This window comes from Triturus cristatus, chromosome 11 (genome assembly GCF_964204655.1).
Source record: "Triturus cristatus chromosome 11, aTriCri1.1, whole genome shotgun sequence".
Lineage (NCBI taxonomy): Eukaryota > Metazoa > Chordata > Amphibia > Caudata > Salamandridae > Triturus > Triturus cristatus.
Genome location: NC_140594.1, coordinates 615873926 through 615893522, shown reverse-complemented (window position 1 = coordinate 615893522; position 19597 = coordinate 615873926). Strand labels below are relative to the sequence as shown.

At 44.0% G+C, this 19597-nt stretch overlaps 1 protein-coding gene across 7 annotated transcripts in view; it reads right to left on the bottom strand.

Annotated features, from left to right (window-relative positions):
- Positions 1–19597, bottom strand: part of PDLIM2 (PDZ and LIM domain 2) — a 176056-nt gene that overhangs the window by 96157 nt on the left and 60302 nt on the right. For 6 of the 7 annotated variants that reach the window (XM_085633995.1, XM_085633994.1, XM_085633992.1 and 3 more), the window contains exon 2: positions 8882–9042. In XM_085633995.1, the coding sequence (XP_085490121.1) occupies positions 8882–8974 (93 nt within the window). In that variant the 5' untranslated portion in view covers positions 8975–9042. Of the gene's footprint in view, positions 1–8881; positions 9219–19597 lie in introns of those variants that run through there. The other variant, XM_085633990.1, reaches the window with a different exon arrangement.

Here is a 19597-nt window from a genome sequence, read left to right as displayed (position 1 = left end):
AAAATAATATGCAGGAAATGATCCGGTCATCCTGGGTCTGCATTATTATTCCAGTAATGCAAAATAATGCCCACTCCCTTGCAGAACGAGGTGTGGGGCCCTGACAAGTTTTCAAGGTCCATGCATGATGTGCCGCTCCAATGCACTTTTTTTCTTTGAATTCTGGGAGTTGTAGTCTTGTTTATGCATTATAAAACAGGACTAAAGTGCCAGAATTCAAAGGAAAAACCTTGACTGGAACAGAACATCACGCATATATACCAGCTATGAGTCTCCCATATCTCATGAATATTCTTAGGCATTCGGGTAAATGGGAGGGCACCTGAAGGGTAGGGGCCCGTTTTATGCCCCAGGATTATCCCCCAATGCTTCTAAACAATTGCTTTTAACCACAATACCCTAAGCCAGTTCAGGAAAAAAAAGCAAACCAGGACTGTTTAGTGCCCATTAGATGGCATGCCAGCGCGACAACTCAGAAGTAAATTAATTGATCACCCCGCTCTGAGGGGACAAGGGTGCAAGTGTGTACGGATGGCTCTTCATATCGCCATGTTTTCAAGACGCTCCCAAATTTCATTAAAGTGCCGACAAAGGCCCGAACAGGAAGGAAGCGGAAGGAATGTCAATGGCACTGCAGGCCCTGCCCGCCACATGCCATCCGGCCCTGATCCAGCGCCAAGAGAAGGGCATTCCACACACACTGCTCGGCTGCTGCCCACAGGATACCAATGAAGCCGTTCTCACGCGGTCTACCCCTGTGCACCAACAAGGGCAGACAGGGTGCTTCATTCCTGCATCTGTGCACCATGTACAAAACCAGAGTCCCATTCGTGTTCCTGTGCACAAGAGGTATCGACCGAGTGACTCTTGTGCTTTCTATACCTGTGCATACCTGAAACTGAGGTCACCTGAAGGACCCTCACATCCATACCTGTGCACAACTGAGGTCACCTGAAGGACCCTCGCATCACAACTGAGGTCACCTGAAGGACCCTCACATCTATACCTGTGCACAACTGAGGTCACCTGAAGGACCCTCGCATCACAACTGAGGTCACCTGAAGGACCCGCACATCTATACCTGTGCACAACTGAGGTCACCTGAAGAACCCTCACATCTATACCTGTGCATAACTGAGGTCACCTGAAGGACCCTCACATCTATACCTGTGCACAACTGAGGTCACCTGAACGACCCTCACATCTATACCTGTGCACAACTGAGGTCACCTGAAGGACCCTCACATCCATACCTGTGCACAACTGAGGTCACCTGAAGGACCCTCGCATCACAACTGAGGTCACCTGAAGGACCCTCACATCTATACCTGTGCACAACTGAGGTCACCTGAAGGACCCTCGCATCACAACTGAGGTCACGTGAAGGACCCTCACATCTATACCTGTGCACAACTGAGGTCACCTGAAGAACCCTCACATCTATACCTGTGCATAACTGAGGTCACCTGAAGGACCCTCACATCTATACCTGTGCACAACTGAGGTCACCTGGAGGACCCTCGCACCACAACTGAGGTCACCTGAAGGACCCTCGCATCACAACTGAGGTCACCTGAACGACCCTCAAATCTATACCTGTGCACAACTGAGGTCACCTGAAGGACCCTCACATCTATACCTGTGCACAACTGAGGTCACCTGAAGGACCCTCGCATCACAACTGAGGTCACCTGAACGACCCTCAAATCTATACCTGTGCACAACTGAGGTCACCTGAAGGACCCTCACATCTATAACTGTGCATAACTGAGGTCACATTGAGGACCCTCACACCTATACCTGTGCACAACGGAGGTCACCTGAATGACCCTCACATCTATACCTGTGCACAACTTAGGTCACCTGAAGGACCCTCACATCCATACTTGTGCATAACTGAGGTCACCTTGAGGACCCTCACACCTATACCTGTGAACCACAAGTATTACTCGAGTGAGCTTCACTCGTGTACAAATGATATGTGTGACTCTTGTATCTTCCATACCTGTGCATAACTGAGGTCACCTGAAGGAACCTCACACTGACACCTGTGTACCAGTGGTATCACCCGAGCGACCTTCATTTGTATACCTGTGCACAAATGATGTGTGAGACTCTCGTACTTTCCATACCTGTGCATAACTGAGGTCACATTAAGGACCCTCATACATATACCTGTGTACCAGAGGTATTACCAGAGTGAGCTTCCCTCGTGACTCTTGTACCTTCTATACCTATGCACAGCTAAGGTCACCTAAAGGAACCTCACACTGACACCTGTGTACCAGTGGTATCACCTGAGCGACCTTCATTTGTATACCTGTACACAAATGATATGTGTGACTCTAGTACTTTCCATACCTGTGCATAACTGAGATCACATTAAGGACCCTCATACCTATACCTGTGTACCAGAGGTATTACCCGAATGAGCTTCACTCCCATTGACTTTTGTACCTTCTATACCTATGCACAGCTGAGGTCACCTGAAGGACCCTCACAGCGACACCTGTGTTCCAGAGGTATTACCCGAGTGAGCTTCATGCGCATACCTGTGCACAAGTGATGTGTGACTCTTCTACCTTCGTTATCTATGCACAACTGGGGTTACCTGAAGGAACCTCACACCCATACTTGTGTCCCAGCGGTATTTCCCGATTGAGCTTCACACGTGTACCTGTGTACAAGTGATATGTGTGACTCTTTTTCTATGCACAACGGAGGACACCTGAAGGACCCTCACACCGACACCTGTCTACCAGTGGTATCACCTGAGTGACCTTCATTTGTATCCCTGTGCACAAGTGATTTCTCCCGAGTGACTCGCCTCCTATACCTGTGCATAACTGAGGTCTACTGAAGGACCTTCACACCCATACCTGTGCAACAATGATTTTCCCAGAATGCCCCTCCACTTCCAAGCGTGTACAGCAGTATTGTTGCTGGTGAGCGAGGCTCCCTCAGCTGATATCACGGATCTATTATGTTCAAGTATTAACTCTTTTAAATTAATCCAAATTCTGATAATTTTTAACAAACTGTTCTTCATAACACTGGCCCATGAAGTGTGAGGTTCTACACAATGCTTCCATGGGATCTGGCCTTAGTTACTAAGGCAGTGGATATCAAATATAGAGGAGTGTCTTGTGGCTTCGTCTGACAGAATCGGAATCAAATATTATCTTTCTATACAAAGAATAGAACTCAAACGGCATCAATTTTGCCAGTAACCAAGACTAAGCGCAATAGTATACTTGGCCGCACACATCTAGAATACTCAATACTTTCCAAGTGAAGCTAGCTCACACAAAGGAGGGCTCCCACCCAAGGGTGCTGTACGTACACACACACACCAATACACACCTCCCCCCCCCCCCCCCCCACCCCCGGGCCCATTCCTGCAGCAACAAATAATGGATGGAGTGCTTCATGAATCAAACATTCATCCCCAGTCAAGAGATCTCAGTTAAATCCATTGTTCTTTTGCTCACTACGCCACCACAGTTTGGACCCGGTCATATACAAATCAGTCTTGACCCTGCCCCACATGGGAGCAGTCCATCCCGAACTGCCAAGCTGGGCCCTCCCTGAACTGGAAACAAGCATCCTGGGACCGGTTTCGGGGTAACACCCCTCATCAGCCAAACTAGCTTGAATCCAGTGGCACAGCAAGCAAGTGACCAAAGTATGGGCATACCCTTCCCACTTAAAGAGAAAAGTGCATTTCCAGCTTCAACTGTCACCACCATAAACTTAGAATTAGGTCTCATTACAGAATATTGGACATCTAAGAATGAAATGACTTACTTATCGAGCTGCTAAGAGGTGAATTTGTACAAATACGACTAAATTATCAAAATAGGGGAAAAACATGAAGGAGATGAATAGAAAAAGTGAGCACGAGAAAGAAAGATGAGAAAGAAAAAGCATGGATGAAAGCCGAAGATGGGTAGATGGAAAGAAAAAGCAGGACGAGAAGGAACGGTAGATGAAAGGAGCTGCAAAATGAAATGAGGGAGAAAAGGTGAAAGGCAGGACATACGGGTGAAAGGAAGGGTGAAAATGACTAGATAGAAGGGTGAAAATATGGGTAGATAGAAGGGTGAAAGGATGAATGGAAGAGTGAAGCCATCGATGCGTGAAAGGCTGGACGGAAGGATGACTAATAGAAAGAGAAGGAAGGGTGGAAGCATGGATACACAGATATTAATGGGCGAATCTATGAAAGGAGGATGAAGAATGGATGGAAAGTTGGAGAAAAGGACAGGACAAATTAATGAATGAATAGATGGGTGGATGGAAGGAGGATGAATGGGTGAAGGGTACTTTCCTTTCGGTGATCTTGTTAGATTACTTTTTCAGGCTCAGTGCGATTAGAGGTATGGTTTAAATAAGGGTTATTTTTATTTTATGGCTACGCCATTGATCCCTGGGTTAGCTGTGAGCTAGCCCAGTACCAGGCCAATGAACGGCACCTATCCCATCATCCAAACACTCATCCTCCCTCTACTCCTCACATATGTCTCTGCCTGCCGCCAAATCTCTTACCACTGAGAAGTTGTACTGAAAGCATTAAATTGCTGGTCAAACTTGAACTTTCAAATGAAATGCATTGAATTAAGTGGATTGTTGAAGGATCTATTGGGAAAAAAAAAGAGGCTTCCAACGCAGTCTTTGTTTTAATATCAATGTGGTTTTAATGTCAAAACATACATAATTGTATAGTGCATCAATAATTATAAAGAGGTGATAACCAGAGTAAAAGCATAGCCGTCCATAGGTGACCGATAGAGTGAAAATATGAACCAATTATAAACATCCAGTACTACAGAAAATGTACAAGGCTACTGTTTAATTACTTAAGACTAAAATGTTGGAGTATGTGAGGAATTCTTTAGAACAAAAGCCAATACGTGACTCATACGAAAGTCAGTCTTTAAGTGGAAGGGCACGTTTTGGCTCATGAGCTATTTCCTTTGAGCCTTCATCAGAACAAAAGAATGTTAAAAGCACTGTGAGATGTCACAACTGAATCTTACTCCATTGTCTCAAAAGTAGTGGAAAAACAAATGTCTCATAAGCTCCTGCTGCACACAGCAGCATCACTCAGGTGAATACAAGGAATGCAGGTGGGGTTCATGAAGATGGAAGTCAACTTTGAAATTTCTTCCTGTTTATGGTTTAATTCTTTTTATTAGGCGTGGCAATAAAAAGGTGCTCAATATTAGGGTCACGAAGGACCCAGCTGAGATGAAAGGCAACATAACAAGTATGAAATGAACAATCAGCTCCCACCCATCGTTTCTTCCTGTTTAAGATCAGTTACCTTCTTGTTTAGGGTAAAGGCATGTAGCCTTAAGACCAGATATAGGCGGCAAAGTTGAGAATTACCAAGAATGGCGCTGTGGTTAAAAAGATATATAAAATGGCCGCTCATGGTTCCAGTCAAAGAATGAGCACCAGGTCCCTGGATGCAGCAATAGATGTAGGTGGTGCATCTAGACCATTCGAGGGCATAAAAAAGGGTTTCTTTACTAAAGGAAATGAGAGAAAAATGCTGGTCGTGCGTGCCACTTATTGAACCACATCCATTCCACCTCCTTAGCGGGGAGATTTGCTGCTATTTGCCCTGCTACCTGAATTCAGGGGTGTCTGCCCACCAATGACCCCCATTTCAAACTAGTCTAGCACATTTCAATGGAACATTCAGGCTGTGGCAGCCTTTTGATCAACTAAAACTTGGTTTGCAGATCTGAAAATGTGGGAGTTTTGGGGGCCATTGTGACGTGGCCTACGGGCAGACATTCTCTTAAAATGGAGAAACAGGAAAGTCATACTATTATAACATGAATGAATGAATACATTTTCTTGTCTAAAACACTCTGAAAATTAGATTGCTTCAGAGCACTCCCAAATCTTTCAAAAAGGGAAATGTATCAGAGGCATAAAGTGACATAACCAGGATAAAGTCAAATAAAGTGGTAACGCCAGAATTCAAACCCGGGTCTGCTTGTTTTAAACACTGCAAATGTGTCATTAGACAACATCTCCTTCCAAGGAGGTATTAGTGAAAATGTACAGCCTTTAACATCCATTCCATAAGTGTACACTGTAGCAATAACGCTCACATAAAAGATGCAAATGATAAATCTGGTGCGATTCCAGTTCTGTTCAACACAAAGTGATCCCGGAATGGTACATTTTCAGTATTTATCCAAGAAGAGACGGTTTTTGGCAGTAGAAAACAAATATCACCTGTTTCGCTGTAATTTGTTTTGTTCAGCACTCTTTGCTCCATTTCTTGAAAATAAATCTAAAAGCATGAAGTAAAAAAAAAAAGTTTTTTTTTTTTTTTTTTTAAATACTGTTTGAATAATTCAGATTAAAGTACACTGAGGGCTTCATTTTCAGTTGGGCAGTAAATGTAAAATTAGGTGCAAGCATTTAGCGCCCATTACTGGTTTAGCGCTCATTCCAGGATTAGCGCAAATGGCTCCATCGTTGTTCTTGCTTGGTCAGATTCCTCCAGAAGCGTTGGACTGGTCTATAGGGCAGTCAGCCAGTGTCCGAAAGCTGGTCTGACAGGTCAGTGCGTGGGGCGGTTTTTGGCTGTTTGTGGGCCTGTTTTGTGGTTCCCTGGGACGGGTTTTTTCTATCGATTTCCCTGATATTAAAACAAAACATGGCCTGCAGCAAACTCAAATCCACGAAGTCGTTTACACCTTGCAAAAACCCTTGCAAAGCGTGTTTTACGAGAACAAAACTAGCCCGATTTGCAAATATGGGCAACTTTTTTCAGCTATTTAATTCACTAATGTGGGCAGCTTTTATTTTGATGCCCTGGTCTATTTTCTGTCCCAGTCGGAGCCTGACCGCCGGGTCTTGCCTGGAAGCGAATTGAGGAGATAAAACGATGCACTGGCGGCATATTAGACAACAATGACCCCAAACAAGTTTTCATATGTTATTCCCCATTACTTTTAAAACCAATAATCTACATCAAAAACTGACCTGAAATGCAAACAATATTTGAACCGTGGCGTTTTTGTAACCGTTATTACCACGGTAATAGGAGTTCGGTAGTGAAAGTTCCTTTGTTTCTCAAATATCGTTAATTTGCATTTATATAGGGAACAACCTGCCATCAATATGGCTTTGCAACGCTTCCTGAGAGTGAAATATGATAAAATCCCCCTTGAGCAGCCTGTGAGCATAAGCATTGGAAGGCAATGTAGCCTAGTGGCAAGAGCCGACAACATTCGATTTGGGGAACCAAGTTCAAATCCCGGGCTCGGCTTAACATACTTTGATGCTTCCCTTTGAGGAAAAAAAGTAGTTTCTGGTCGCCTTGTAAGCACTCCAATGCTCTTAGGACAAGTTCGCGCTATATAAAACTGCAAAAATAAAATCCACTTAAGAAATGCTTGCAAATTACCTATATGTGGTTTAATGCACTACTGACACAGTGACTGGTGTGAGGACACAGCGCTTAGGTTCTTAACTGCAGAGTAAGGGGGGGATTGCACATTTTCATTTCGCCTCCACAGCTAAAACCCAGCTCCTGTCCCTGCTCTTCGACCCAACCGGAAGTGTGCGCAGGTAGGTGTCATACTAGTATCTGCAGACATCTGGTGTGCATCTGTGATGCGCACCAGGCACACAACCGCTCCTGTCTCCCCACCTCCCTAGGAGGAATGTGCCCGGCCTGCCTTGTGACGCCACCTGACAGGGTCGTACCCACCCAGAGCGTGGAGTACAACATGGCCATCTCCACTAGCCGAAGGCACCCTGGCCGCCGCCCAGGAACAGCCGAGAGTCAAAACAAGGGCAAACAAACCGGGGCGGGGGTTCCAGAGAACTGAGGTGGTGGAAAGACTACCCGAGGCTATCCCGTCAAACAGGCGTTCATCTCACTTCAAGCACAGAAAGTAATCAGAGGCCACGTAACGACAATCCAACTCAGATAGATGAGGGAGAAAAACGACTTAAAAAGAAACCAAAACAGCGTAATTTTCTTTGACCCATTGAGCATGTAGTAAGCCGAAGGGAGAGGGGACACATGAAACGCATTCTAAAAGAAGGTAACGAGGGAGTAACTTGCCTGACAAACCAAGGTAAAGATATGAGGTGGCGAAACCAGGTAATACAACTTTAAATGGGGGAGAGCTCCTGGGAAGAAACCAAGCCAAATAAATGTGGAGGGGAGAAAATAGTGTGAGAAAAACAAAAAACAAAATCAAGTAGGTGTGGGGCAGACTGGCCATTTAAGGAGAATACAGAACAACATGAGAGGAGAGACCAACTGAGGAAACAAGATGGGGGTGAGGGAAACAAGATGGGGGTGGGAGACACAGCTCTGGAGAAATTCAACCTCAGGGAGAGGGAGATTCTGTCAGGGAGAGAAATAAAGACAGTGCGGCGGGGGAAAGAAGCATAATATATGCAAAGGAGAGAGACCACTTAAGAGCGAGTGAGCCAAAGAGATGGAAGAAGAAAGATCACTTTAGAAGAAACCAACAACAAGGAGGTGAGGCCGCCTGAGAACCAACCACACGGGCAATACTTAAGTAGAGGTGTACGAAAGACACTCGAGGATAAGTGAAACTAAAGCCATGCAGATAGTTGAGGCCACACCAAAGATATACTATGAAGGAGGCCTATAAACAAACCAAGCCAAACGAAGACAGTTCACATGGGGGAAACGACCCGGGAAAAACCAAGTTGTGGGAATGGAGAGAACACCAGAAGATGAGGCACATGGAGAGAGATTAGGCAGGCAGTGGAAAGGACCTTGGGGAAGAGGAGGGCCAGCGGGTATGGTCTTGTTGGTCAAAAGTCTATAGAGGTACAAGCAGGGGTTGGGAGATCAGGAGCTTCCTACCTTTGACACAGTGATGGGTGTGTTGAAGTCCCTTCCTCCAGTGATACGGAAGCCCCATGGTGCTTGACCAGTCAGGTTCACCGTCCGCGCCATGGCCCAGAGCTCAGCGCAGAGTCCGCTTCAGTGCAGGAGGTAGGCCCAAACAGAGGAGACGGCGCGGTCTGCAGAGGACAAGAGAGAGAGAGGGAGAGAGGTGAGGACGGATCCTTTGGCACCAGGAGTCCAAGCGCTGTGAGGTTTAACGCCTGCTAAAGAGCCGTTTTCTGCTCGACAGGTATGACTCACGTTGCAAAGATTTTGGGCCCAGCTCCACCCCTGCTGACAGGCGTCAACAACCAAAGATGCCACCCTACTTGGCACCAAGCACTGACGTCTCTAGAGGGTGGCTAGGTGGGGCCAATGTCAGGGCGCTGCACTGCACCTTGCCAGTGACATACATTTATCCTGCCTCTTTTTTCATTGCAATGCAGAGTTGGCTGCTTAAAATGTTTAAATTCAGCCCTGCCAAGTTTCCTATTTTCATGTGTGATGTGCTGCTCTAGTCCAGGTTATTTCTCTGAATTCTGGGACTTGTAGTCTTGTTTAATCTATTAAAAACCAGGATTAAAAGTCCCAGAATTCAAGTGAAAAAAAACTGAATTGGAGCAGCACATCATGCATGGAGAGTGAGTGAGTGAGTGAGTGAGTGAGTGTGTGTGTGTGTGTGTGTGTGTGTGTGTGTGTAAGTAAGTAAGTGTGTGTGCGTCGTAGATTGCCCCAGCAGCTGTATCTGTGGCCCAATGTGTGCCATCTCCAAATTCATTTCTAGAGACGACTTTGGTGTCAAGGACATCCTACCCAGTCGTTTTCAATATAGAGGGGGTTTAGTCTCTTCACGCCCCCTCCCCACACACACCCCAGTGTGGGTAAAACATTTTGTTCACCCTGCTTTCCTAACCAAAGGCAGTCTGCTCACAGAACAGATCCAATGGTGATATACTTTGAACCAAGATCCACCATGCGTAGAGCGCCTTGGTCTCACCCTACTCCAGCAGAGATGAGATCTCCCGTCTTACCATGACAGCGCCCATAACATGTACCAGAAAACACTCCCTTAAAATGTGTATATTAAAGGCAGACAGTGACCCTACAGCCAATAGGTTGCGGCTCTTCTTAGCAGAGGCGCAACATAGGAACCCCACAGCGCAGGCGGGCAGGAGATACAGAGGGGCTCCTGAGCAAAGTACCGGGCCTGGGATCTCCTGACTCAGAGGGGGGCCCCTTCAACTTTCGCTACGACATTGCTTCTCAGGGACTATACTCAATGCCCTATTAATATTGGTCGCTAGGTGTCACTGCTACATTACTGTCTCTGAGCTTCCCAGCCAATGTCATGCCTTAACTCACCAATGGGTGTCACTGTTTAAGAGGCACCTCATTCCCAAGAGGAACTCAGCCTGTGGCATGCTCTGGCCACTAGGTGGCACTGCTGCAGCAGTCTAGGTCTACTTTGTCCCGGCCTCAATGCTTACCATTCTGTGACTAGTCACTTGTGGATGAACCTTCCCTTTGAATGTCAGCCGCCCAGGGCACAAGCCGGGGGTTGATGGAATTCTCACACCATGTTTTTTAGAAAGGAGACTCTATTGCCCATAACCTAAGGCTGGAGGTGTCTCCTTGTGCCCCAGCACTACAGTGTCTTACATTTGCTAACACCACTGGCCTCAAAATTCTTTAAAAGGTTAATCCCACTGGCAGCATCCCCTTTATTTGTGAGAATGGCCCAGGACAGGCTATCTTTTAATCTCTTATCTGAGGAACAGAGACTTGAAAAAGTTAACCCTTTATTGCTTAATGCACTGAATATATGAAGCGGTTTTGTGCTTTAGGGCTGGATAAAGAACACTATCAGTAAACAAACCGAAATGAATAGCACATTCTATTTATTCCCTAATAGTTGTTTTAACCTATAGGCCTAGAGTTACAAAAGCTTTGCATACGTTTTGTGTTACTTGTCCAACTTAACTTGATGCAGAGTGTTCATGTGGAATTTAATATTCAAGGGATAATTGTGATTTGCGTTAGACAGTATCGCAATTGTAAGCGATGCGTTGCCTTGCATCACAACATAACATGTATTTGTAAAGCGCACGTTCACCCGTAGGTATCTTGGCGCTGAATAACAGATGTTTGTTACCCAACTCAACGGTACTCATTTTATCGACCTCAGATATGTTGAAAAAAAAATGCGTGATGTATAAAACGTAAAAACAAGAGCTTTTTCAGATTCTTTTGCGACAATGCTTATTTGTTGTTTTTCAAAAATAGGCCCATCACCTTTAAAGTGAGTATTATTGCAAGAGCATTACATCACTTATTCTAACATAACGTCACTACATGTGACATCATTGTGATTTGCATATGATAATTAGCCCCCCCCCATATTTTCCTTCCGACTTGGCCCTGCAGCACCCCCTGGAGCACAGCCACGGCCACTTGTGACACTGTCCATAGCTTGTCCTTCTGCGTCAGTGGTTGCTTCCCGACTGGTGCCTAGCAAATGCTACCCTTTGGCTTAACACTAGATGCCTGCACTAGGATGTGTCTGTTCTCAAAACAACATCAGCTAATGACAGGGCTTTAAGTGGGCCGGGTCCTGCTGGTGCTCAGCACCAGCAGTTCAAAAAAAGCAGGTGCCGCGATGAGTTCCTGTCGGGCTCTCATTTTTGTCCTCACCCTAAGGGTGAAAAACATTCTTAACTCTGCAGCAGTACCACTGCTCAAAGCCGTTGATGTAGCTTCAAAGAGACTCATTTTAGTTCTCACCATTTCAGAACTGAAGCACTTTCAATATTATATACAACAAAGCCACAGTTGTTGCTTATTTTTTTATGCCACTAACAACTATAGACAAAGCCAATAGTCCTGGCTTTTTGTAGGTATAATGTTACTTATATCATATATATATCTGGAGATGCAATAACAGAAACAGCAAAATACCAGTCGGGCTGCACACTATGCTAAGCACAGATGTTTAGCTTATGTCATTTTAAGCCACACCCTTAATTGCATCGGCCACGACTCTTTGAGAGACTCCCCCCTGGCTAATGTCAATTTGATCACCGGGGGTCACTGCGGACGGGTGTCTGTGACTTGTCACTGGGAATGTGCACCAGGAAGTGTTTGTTCCCTTCGGTAGATCGGATAATATTAGTTACGCAGGCGCAGAACACCTCAGAACATTCTGGAAACACCTAGAGACTGACATTTTTGGCACACGTGCGCCTAGTGTTCTGCGTACTGTTCCTAATTTCTTGCAACCATCTCTCCTTTACTTGCACCGTCCCATCCCGTGGCTGCCATAGCGATTGGTAAAAAAACAAATACATTCAAAAAATGGTTTGGCGACTGATGTCACTCCTACGCTTCCGCGTGCTCCGACGGAAGCTTTAAAGTACATCACTCAGCACAGCTACCTCCGGCTAAGAGAGGCATTGAATTGCTCCCAAGGAACGCCTCGAGACAACCGTGCCTGGGTTATGCAAGTGAAAGTAACATAAAAGAAAACATATGAAATATGTAAAAAGTGCTGAGTCAGGCGCAGCTGGAGCCCTCCGCCCTGCAACGAGAAGTACAGGAGAGACCGGCCTGTTTCTGTTGCGGCGCTGTCACAGGGTGGGTCTCATTCCATCCCACACTCTCGGCAGAGATCGCAAGGGCTGGGAGGTGTGAGATTTCAGTGGTAAAATAAAGACATTTCTATTTGCACCTGTTACAGTATTAAATTCCTGGGTCTATTGAGCGACATACCTTATTTCAAGTAGGCCCACACAATTTTCGTTTTCTTCGGCGTAATTTAGTTTTACACGACGTTCCAGCATTTCGCCACGCGGCGTAATTGGACATCTTTTGTGGAAAAATTTAGCGCAAGGGCATGGGAACAACCAGTACTTGAGTGACTGCTTATTTATTGTAGTGCTTGTGTTTTCGGGGCATTTTTTTGCGTGAAATGCGTCCTCGTGTCAAAATGGACTCAAGGATGCATTTCGTACCAAACTATAGCACAAAATGTCAGTTTTGCATACCAAGTAATCATTCTTTTCCCAAAATGTTGCATATTTATGCAAGCTCAAATTACACTAATTCCAAATACCCCCAATTTCAACCTGTGAGACATGTATACCTATCACATGGCCATAATGTAGCATTATTGACTGTGGAACCAGTTAATAGGTCTGGTAATTGGCCCTAATCGGACTTATCAACCCTCACACAATGCTCCAAGCCTTGCTGTGCATGTTACGTAAATTTTGCTAAAGCAACACATGGAACGGGACCACTTTTCATCAGGAATATAATCACCAAATAAATTCAATAAAAGGAACCTCAGCACAAGATTGGCACCTCCCTTCATAACCCCACCATACAAGAAAACACCATAGGTCAGTGTTTCCCAAACTGGGGTCCGAGGATCCCCAGGGGTCCGTGGCACATTCCCAGGGGGTCCGCAGGCAGCAGTTTTAAAAGCACTGCAAAGTTCCTTGTAAAATTAGCAGTTTGAGCAACTATAAAAGTGTCAAGAAAATGCCAGTGATTAATGTACCTGCTGGAGAGAGATGAAAGTTTTGTCTAGTGGCAGCTTTGACTAATCTAATGTGAGGGTTAATATGCCGACTGCAAAGAACGTGTACAATGCATTTTAAAAAACAGTATTTTATGTGCATAGGTCAGTGGGCTACTGATTTTGTCACAGAGATTATTTGTCACTGTGCAATTCATAAGGGACAATCGTAATCTAGCACAGTGTCCTATAAACTTTCAAAGAGCTGCTTGCAAACTGCATGGTAAAAGTTAGCAACACATGTTTATTCCCAGTCTATCATTATCCTGATGCTGTTATGTTCCCACTTCCTGCACATGAACAATTTTGTAATGCCTTTTTGTCACTTCTATGTGTGCTGCCTAATGGAAGTTACAAAACGTCATTTTTATTAAAGATTGTTTATGTGCAGGAAGGGTCACCATCCTGAACATAAACAAAGGTGTTTTGCTTTTTCCGTTGTTAAGACCAGGTTTTTCATGGTCTTAATTCTGGTGCTGTCTCCTATTTAAGTTGACCTTATAAATAGAGGGCAGCGTCAAAATCAATGGGTGTTGGAGTGAAACGCCCACTGCAACTCCCACTGCCCACCTTTTTCATGCCAAGCAGTGCGTGAAAGGGGTCCTTATTTACAAGGCAGCGTTAAGCCACAATAAGTGGCTTAACACTGCCTTGTAAATAAGGCAAAGCCCCTATTGCCACAGGAATATCGCAAAAAGTGACGTTCTCGTGGCGATGGGGACTTGTAAATATGCCCCTAAAATCCTTAGTAATTTGAGTATTTGTTTTGTGTGCACACGTTTGTTTATTTTTTTCGAATTACTGTTTTAATGTTTGAAATTTAAATCCTACAAATTGCTTGGGGGCCCCCGGCTTCCAGTGGTGACTCAATGGGGGTCCTCAGGAATCAAAAGTTTGGGAACCACTGCCATAGGTGGTACATCTTTCTCTGTTAAAGCAGCCAAACTATGGAATTCATTACCCCCAAACCTAAGATCCACAGAGGACTATCTTACCTTCAGGAGGCTATTCAAGAGTTGGCTCTATCCTACATGACCACCATACTCAAACTTAATGTAAAACATATCCCTATGTTTGTAAACATTTATAACTTGAAAATATGTATATATCTAGATATACATATATTTCTTTGTACAAATACGTATAACTATGGTTTTAAAATGTATAGAGTCTGTTCAAGAAATGCATATATTACTTATAGTTAAAAAAATATATAAATATTTCCTATGCTTTACATGTTTATGTCACTGCATAGTTTTTATACAAGTAATTTATTAGATGCCTACGGGTCCCTGTTTTATGCATCTATAAAAATGTAAATATAACTATTGATTTACAAGTCCTTCACTGTTTAAATCTAAAGGAAGAGATAAAAAACGTACTATATATTCACTTAAAAAACCATAGGTTTCACACAGGTTATAGTTAGGTGGATATTTCACTCGTAAAAGACCAATGAAATTCCCCCGTTATAGTTAGTTCAGATAACTATAACTCGCGCGCCCGCAATCCACTGCTCATGGCGTCACATATTACTCATGACATGGTCAGTGGCATCACTCATGACATCACTGATGACATCATCCTTGTGATAGAGTGGCGGTCGCGCGAGTTATAGTTATCTGAACTAACTATAACAGGGGAATTTCATTGGTCTTTTACGAGTGAAATATCCACCCAACTATAACCTGTGTGAAACCTATGGTTTTTTAAGTGAATTTGTACGTTTTTTTAAATGCTAAGTTATGTATTTATAATTTTTTTTTTTCCCAAGGTTTTTCACCGTGCGCGCACCGTGCACTTTGGGTGCACGGTGCACTGCGCGCACCCAGCAATTTAAAAAAAAAAAATATATATTTTTTTCCCCTTGGGGGTCCTTCTATGACCCCGTGACAAAGGATAGGGGATCAGGACCTCTCTTCCGTGCCCCCTTTTCACGTTTTCCACCTTTTTTCCCCCTTTTCTTTTCAGTGCGAGAGACAAAATGGCGGCCGACACTTCCTGATTTTGACCGATTCGAATGTTTACCGACATCTAACAACCAATCAAAATTTCGCTTGCGCACGGTACCGTGCGCACACGGTGCGCGCGTATAGATATTTATATGCTTTTAAATGCTATTTTCTCAGGAAATACTGAACAGATTGACACCAGACCTGCAAAAGGCACTTTCCTGACCTGGGGACTACCTCTCTGCCAAATTTCAAGTAATTCTGTTCAGTCGTTCGGGCTGTACCTTCGACTAAAGGTCCTATGGAAAAATGCATGGGGAAAAAGCGTTTTGGGACCCCCCTTTTTTCCTCGGCCCCCGCTTGACGAATCACCGCGAGACTTTCAGGGTAGGAGCTGAGCGGAGCGCCCCATTTGTTTTGAAAATTTTGCGAGGATTCGTCAACCGGCGCCAAAGTTATTAAAAATAGAATTTTCAGATTTCCTATGAAAACACGGTCCTAACTATAACTATCTACTGGTGACCGCCAGTAGATTATATATATATATATATATATATATATGTATCCATCCAAGTACAGCAACACTTGAAAGTCCAAGTTTGCACAATGTTTATGGTAAATGTATATACATTATTTTATGATTAACATGTTTAAAAGTCACTGCATAGTTTTCATCTAAGCTATTTGATTAGATGCTTATGGGTCCTTGTTTTTATTCATCTATCTGAATACGCAAGTATTATCTTAACTATTTTAACAAGTGCTTAGCTATTGAAATATTGAGGAATGGATAAAATAAAAAAAATAAAAAAATAAAAAAAATCGCTTCAAGTACGCCACACTTGTGAGTTTGTACAATACAACTTAAAATCTCAACATATCTTCCTTATGCATGTACACCCTTTCTATGTAGTTATATATCTATATATTTTGTACATTATTCTTACTATACAAAAACAAAACCAAATGGCATGTATATCTTTTCTATGTAGTTATGGATCTATCAATGTATTGCTCTACTCCTACTTTAGAAGAACAAGAGAAAAAGAAAAAAAACCTTGACTCTCCAATGCACTACTGTCTCACCCTATACCTCTCTCAATATATCTTATACCTCCATACTCACTCACCTCAAACCTCATTTTACTACTATGATCTCCAAAATAAATTTTTTTGGACTCTTACCCCCTCTATCCCTGCTTGGATCATCCCAAACCTCATTTTAATATTATGATCTCCCAAGAAACCATTTCTAAATGCATCCCTCATGTAACCAAAACCTCAATTTACTTCTATGATTTCCCTTATCCCTTTCTAGAGACTCGTCCCTCGTCCATCTCTTCTTTTACTCATCCCAAGCCTCATCTTTCTACTATGATCTCCCAAATAACACTTTCTAGACTCTTCCCTCTCCTATCCCTCCACTATCCTATTCAATCCAACTAACAGACTCGTGTCCACCACTCAAATTAACACATATTTCCCTAGACTAACCCACCAATAATCCTCTTTGGGTTCTGGAGCAGTGTGCTACTCGCCGAAAAGCATTTTGATGCCTCATCAAGGGACTTACTATTATCTCCCAAAAAACACCTTCTAGACTCTTCCCTCTTCTGTCCCTCCATTATCCTATTCAATCCAACTAACAGACTCATATGTCCACCACTCAAATTAACACACATTCCCCTATACTAAAACACACAACAAATCTTTTTTTGCTTTCCAGAGTAGTGCGATACTCACAGAAAAGCGATTCAACGCCTCGTCTGGGGTAGTAAGCGATATGTAAATACAATTACATATACCCTGATCTCTGAAAAAGGGAAGCTAGACAGGGCATGGGAGAGCCAGACATGGGTATGATTTCAATAGGTGTTTGATTTGATTCTGAATGTAATGTAGTTAGGGATATGATACGCCTGGTTTCAGGGTATAGGTCAATGTCTGGAACAGTGGTGGCTGGCATCTACGGAGAGTGGGAGGGTGAGTAGGCGCGCACAAACACTTACATAAAAATAAAAAATAATACTTTAACCAACATCCTCCGACTTCTTCAGCTCCAAACCTCTTTTCAACCGCAATCGGATGCAGCAGTGCGGCCACCAATCCTGGCGCTGCTCTCATGCTGTGAGAGCAGCACCCTGATTGGAGGAAGTAGCCTCATTTGCCGCTCCAAGGACACTGGCGCCCTGCACTTACTCTGACCCAACTGTCAGAAGACAGCTGGGTTAGAGGTTTCAAAGTGTGCATGTGTGGCTGACCTTCACAAGACAGCCTGCCAAAAAGTGCACAAACAGCCCACCTTCCTCCCTGCAGAGTCATTCAGAAGTGGCCCTGCCCCAGTCCTGACACTAGCATCAGGACTGCAAGATGAAAAATAAAATGGTAATGTATTAACATTTTATTTTGCATTCTTTGGGGGGTAACTTAGGTGGGGTGATGCTCCTCCGCTCCAACGGAGGAGCCGCCCCTGGTCTGGAAGGCTGGTAGGACTAGGGCATGTCATGCAACATTTTCAGGCAAAACAAATTTACCAGTCTTCCCGTTGGATATGGAGTGTTCACATGCATAGGCCAGATGGGCCTATCAGATTCCATCAAGGGGCCCTGACACCCTCCTACCATTGACCTTGGACTTCCTAAGCCCATCATGCCAGGTTGATTGTGTTAAAAGTGGGTTTGGATGCCTCATGTTCTTAGCCCAGCCATGCAGGGGACCATGTAAAAGGTCATAGACCAACATAGAGGCAATAAGTGATAGGAGAGGAGGCTGGTGTGTGGACGGTTAATGCATTATGATGTAGAGCTCATTTATAGAGGAGAGTCTTCAACTCTTTCCTAAATTGGAGCAGCGTTGGGGCAGTGCTGATGGATACAATAATGTTGTTCCAGATCCAGGGAGGATAGATAGAAAGGGCCAGCTGTCTTGTTTTTTCTGTTTTTTAAACTTCTTAGTCTGCAGCCTTATGATGTCCCAGCTACGGGTATGGACTGCATTATGTCGTACCTAACAGCATGGCATGGACACATTCACCACAACTGAATATCCGTAAGTAAGCAACCTATAGCAGTAGGCCAGGGCATTTTGCACCCTACTGGAGGCCACTGCACAGGGGCTATACATCAAGCATCCTCTTACTCTAGGGATTCAATACCTCCAGCTATTGCCAAATACGTTGTTGAGGTCTTTCTTCCTCACTAGCTTGCCCTCATCGATTCATCTCTCCAAAACAGTGTTGTACCCAAATGACAAAGCTGCACGTGTGAAGCCCCTTGGGGAGAAAAAAAACCTTGCCTAAAAAAATACATATAACCAACCTTGCTCCCCCTTAAATGTAAACAAAAATATCACCTCTACTCAAGTTTTTCTGGCTCTGGTTATTGAGTAATGTGTATCCTCCCAATTGTTAAAACACCCACTAGGTCTGGTCCAATCTGGTTTTGAACAGGTCATATTACCAAATCATTCTCATAGTGATCAATAATATTCTCCACATTTTCAATAAATACCACCCTGACTTATCATAGGGGATTCAACCACAGTCTTTGATACGGTTGAATATTAAATTATTCTTTAGATGATGAAAAACAGGATGGGCCTCAGGGGAATTGTCCTTCAGCGGTTCCAATCCTATCGATCAGAGAACTCTCAAATGATCAAAATTGACAGCAAGTTCTCTGATCTATCCCCCATACAGGGTGCTGTCCTTTAGTTCTCCATCCGAACGTACACCCATTGTTTTAAATCTCTCTGTTGACGCTCTGGGTGAACTCTTGAAAGATCTTTTCATCCCCCTCCACCAATATGCAGAGGACGCCTGGTGTATCAAACTGGACGCCCCTAACTTGGTCTCCAAATTATAATCCTCATTCTGGGCATCCACAATTGGAGGGGTAAAGCACCTCAAATACAGCATGATAAAGACTGAACACACACCCAGTCCAACCCAGTAACAGCCTTCTCTTGCTCGAGTCCCTAGAATCGGGAGATATCTCCAAATAACTGTACGCTTCTGCCATAATCTTGTGTTTCCTACTGGACTGTAACTTTAACCTGAAAAGTTACATCCAAGCCTTGGCTAAAGCAACACTCTTTCCATGTTCTGAAGTTGGCAGTGGTGGGTCTGGTACTCTCCATTCTTCTCTGCTTGGTAGAGAACTATAA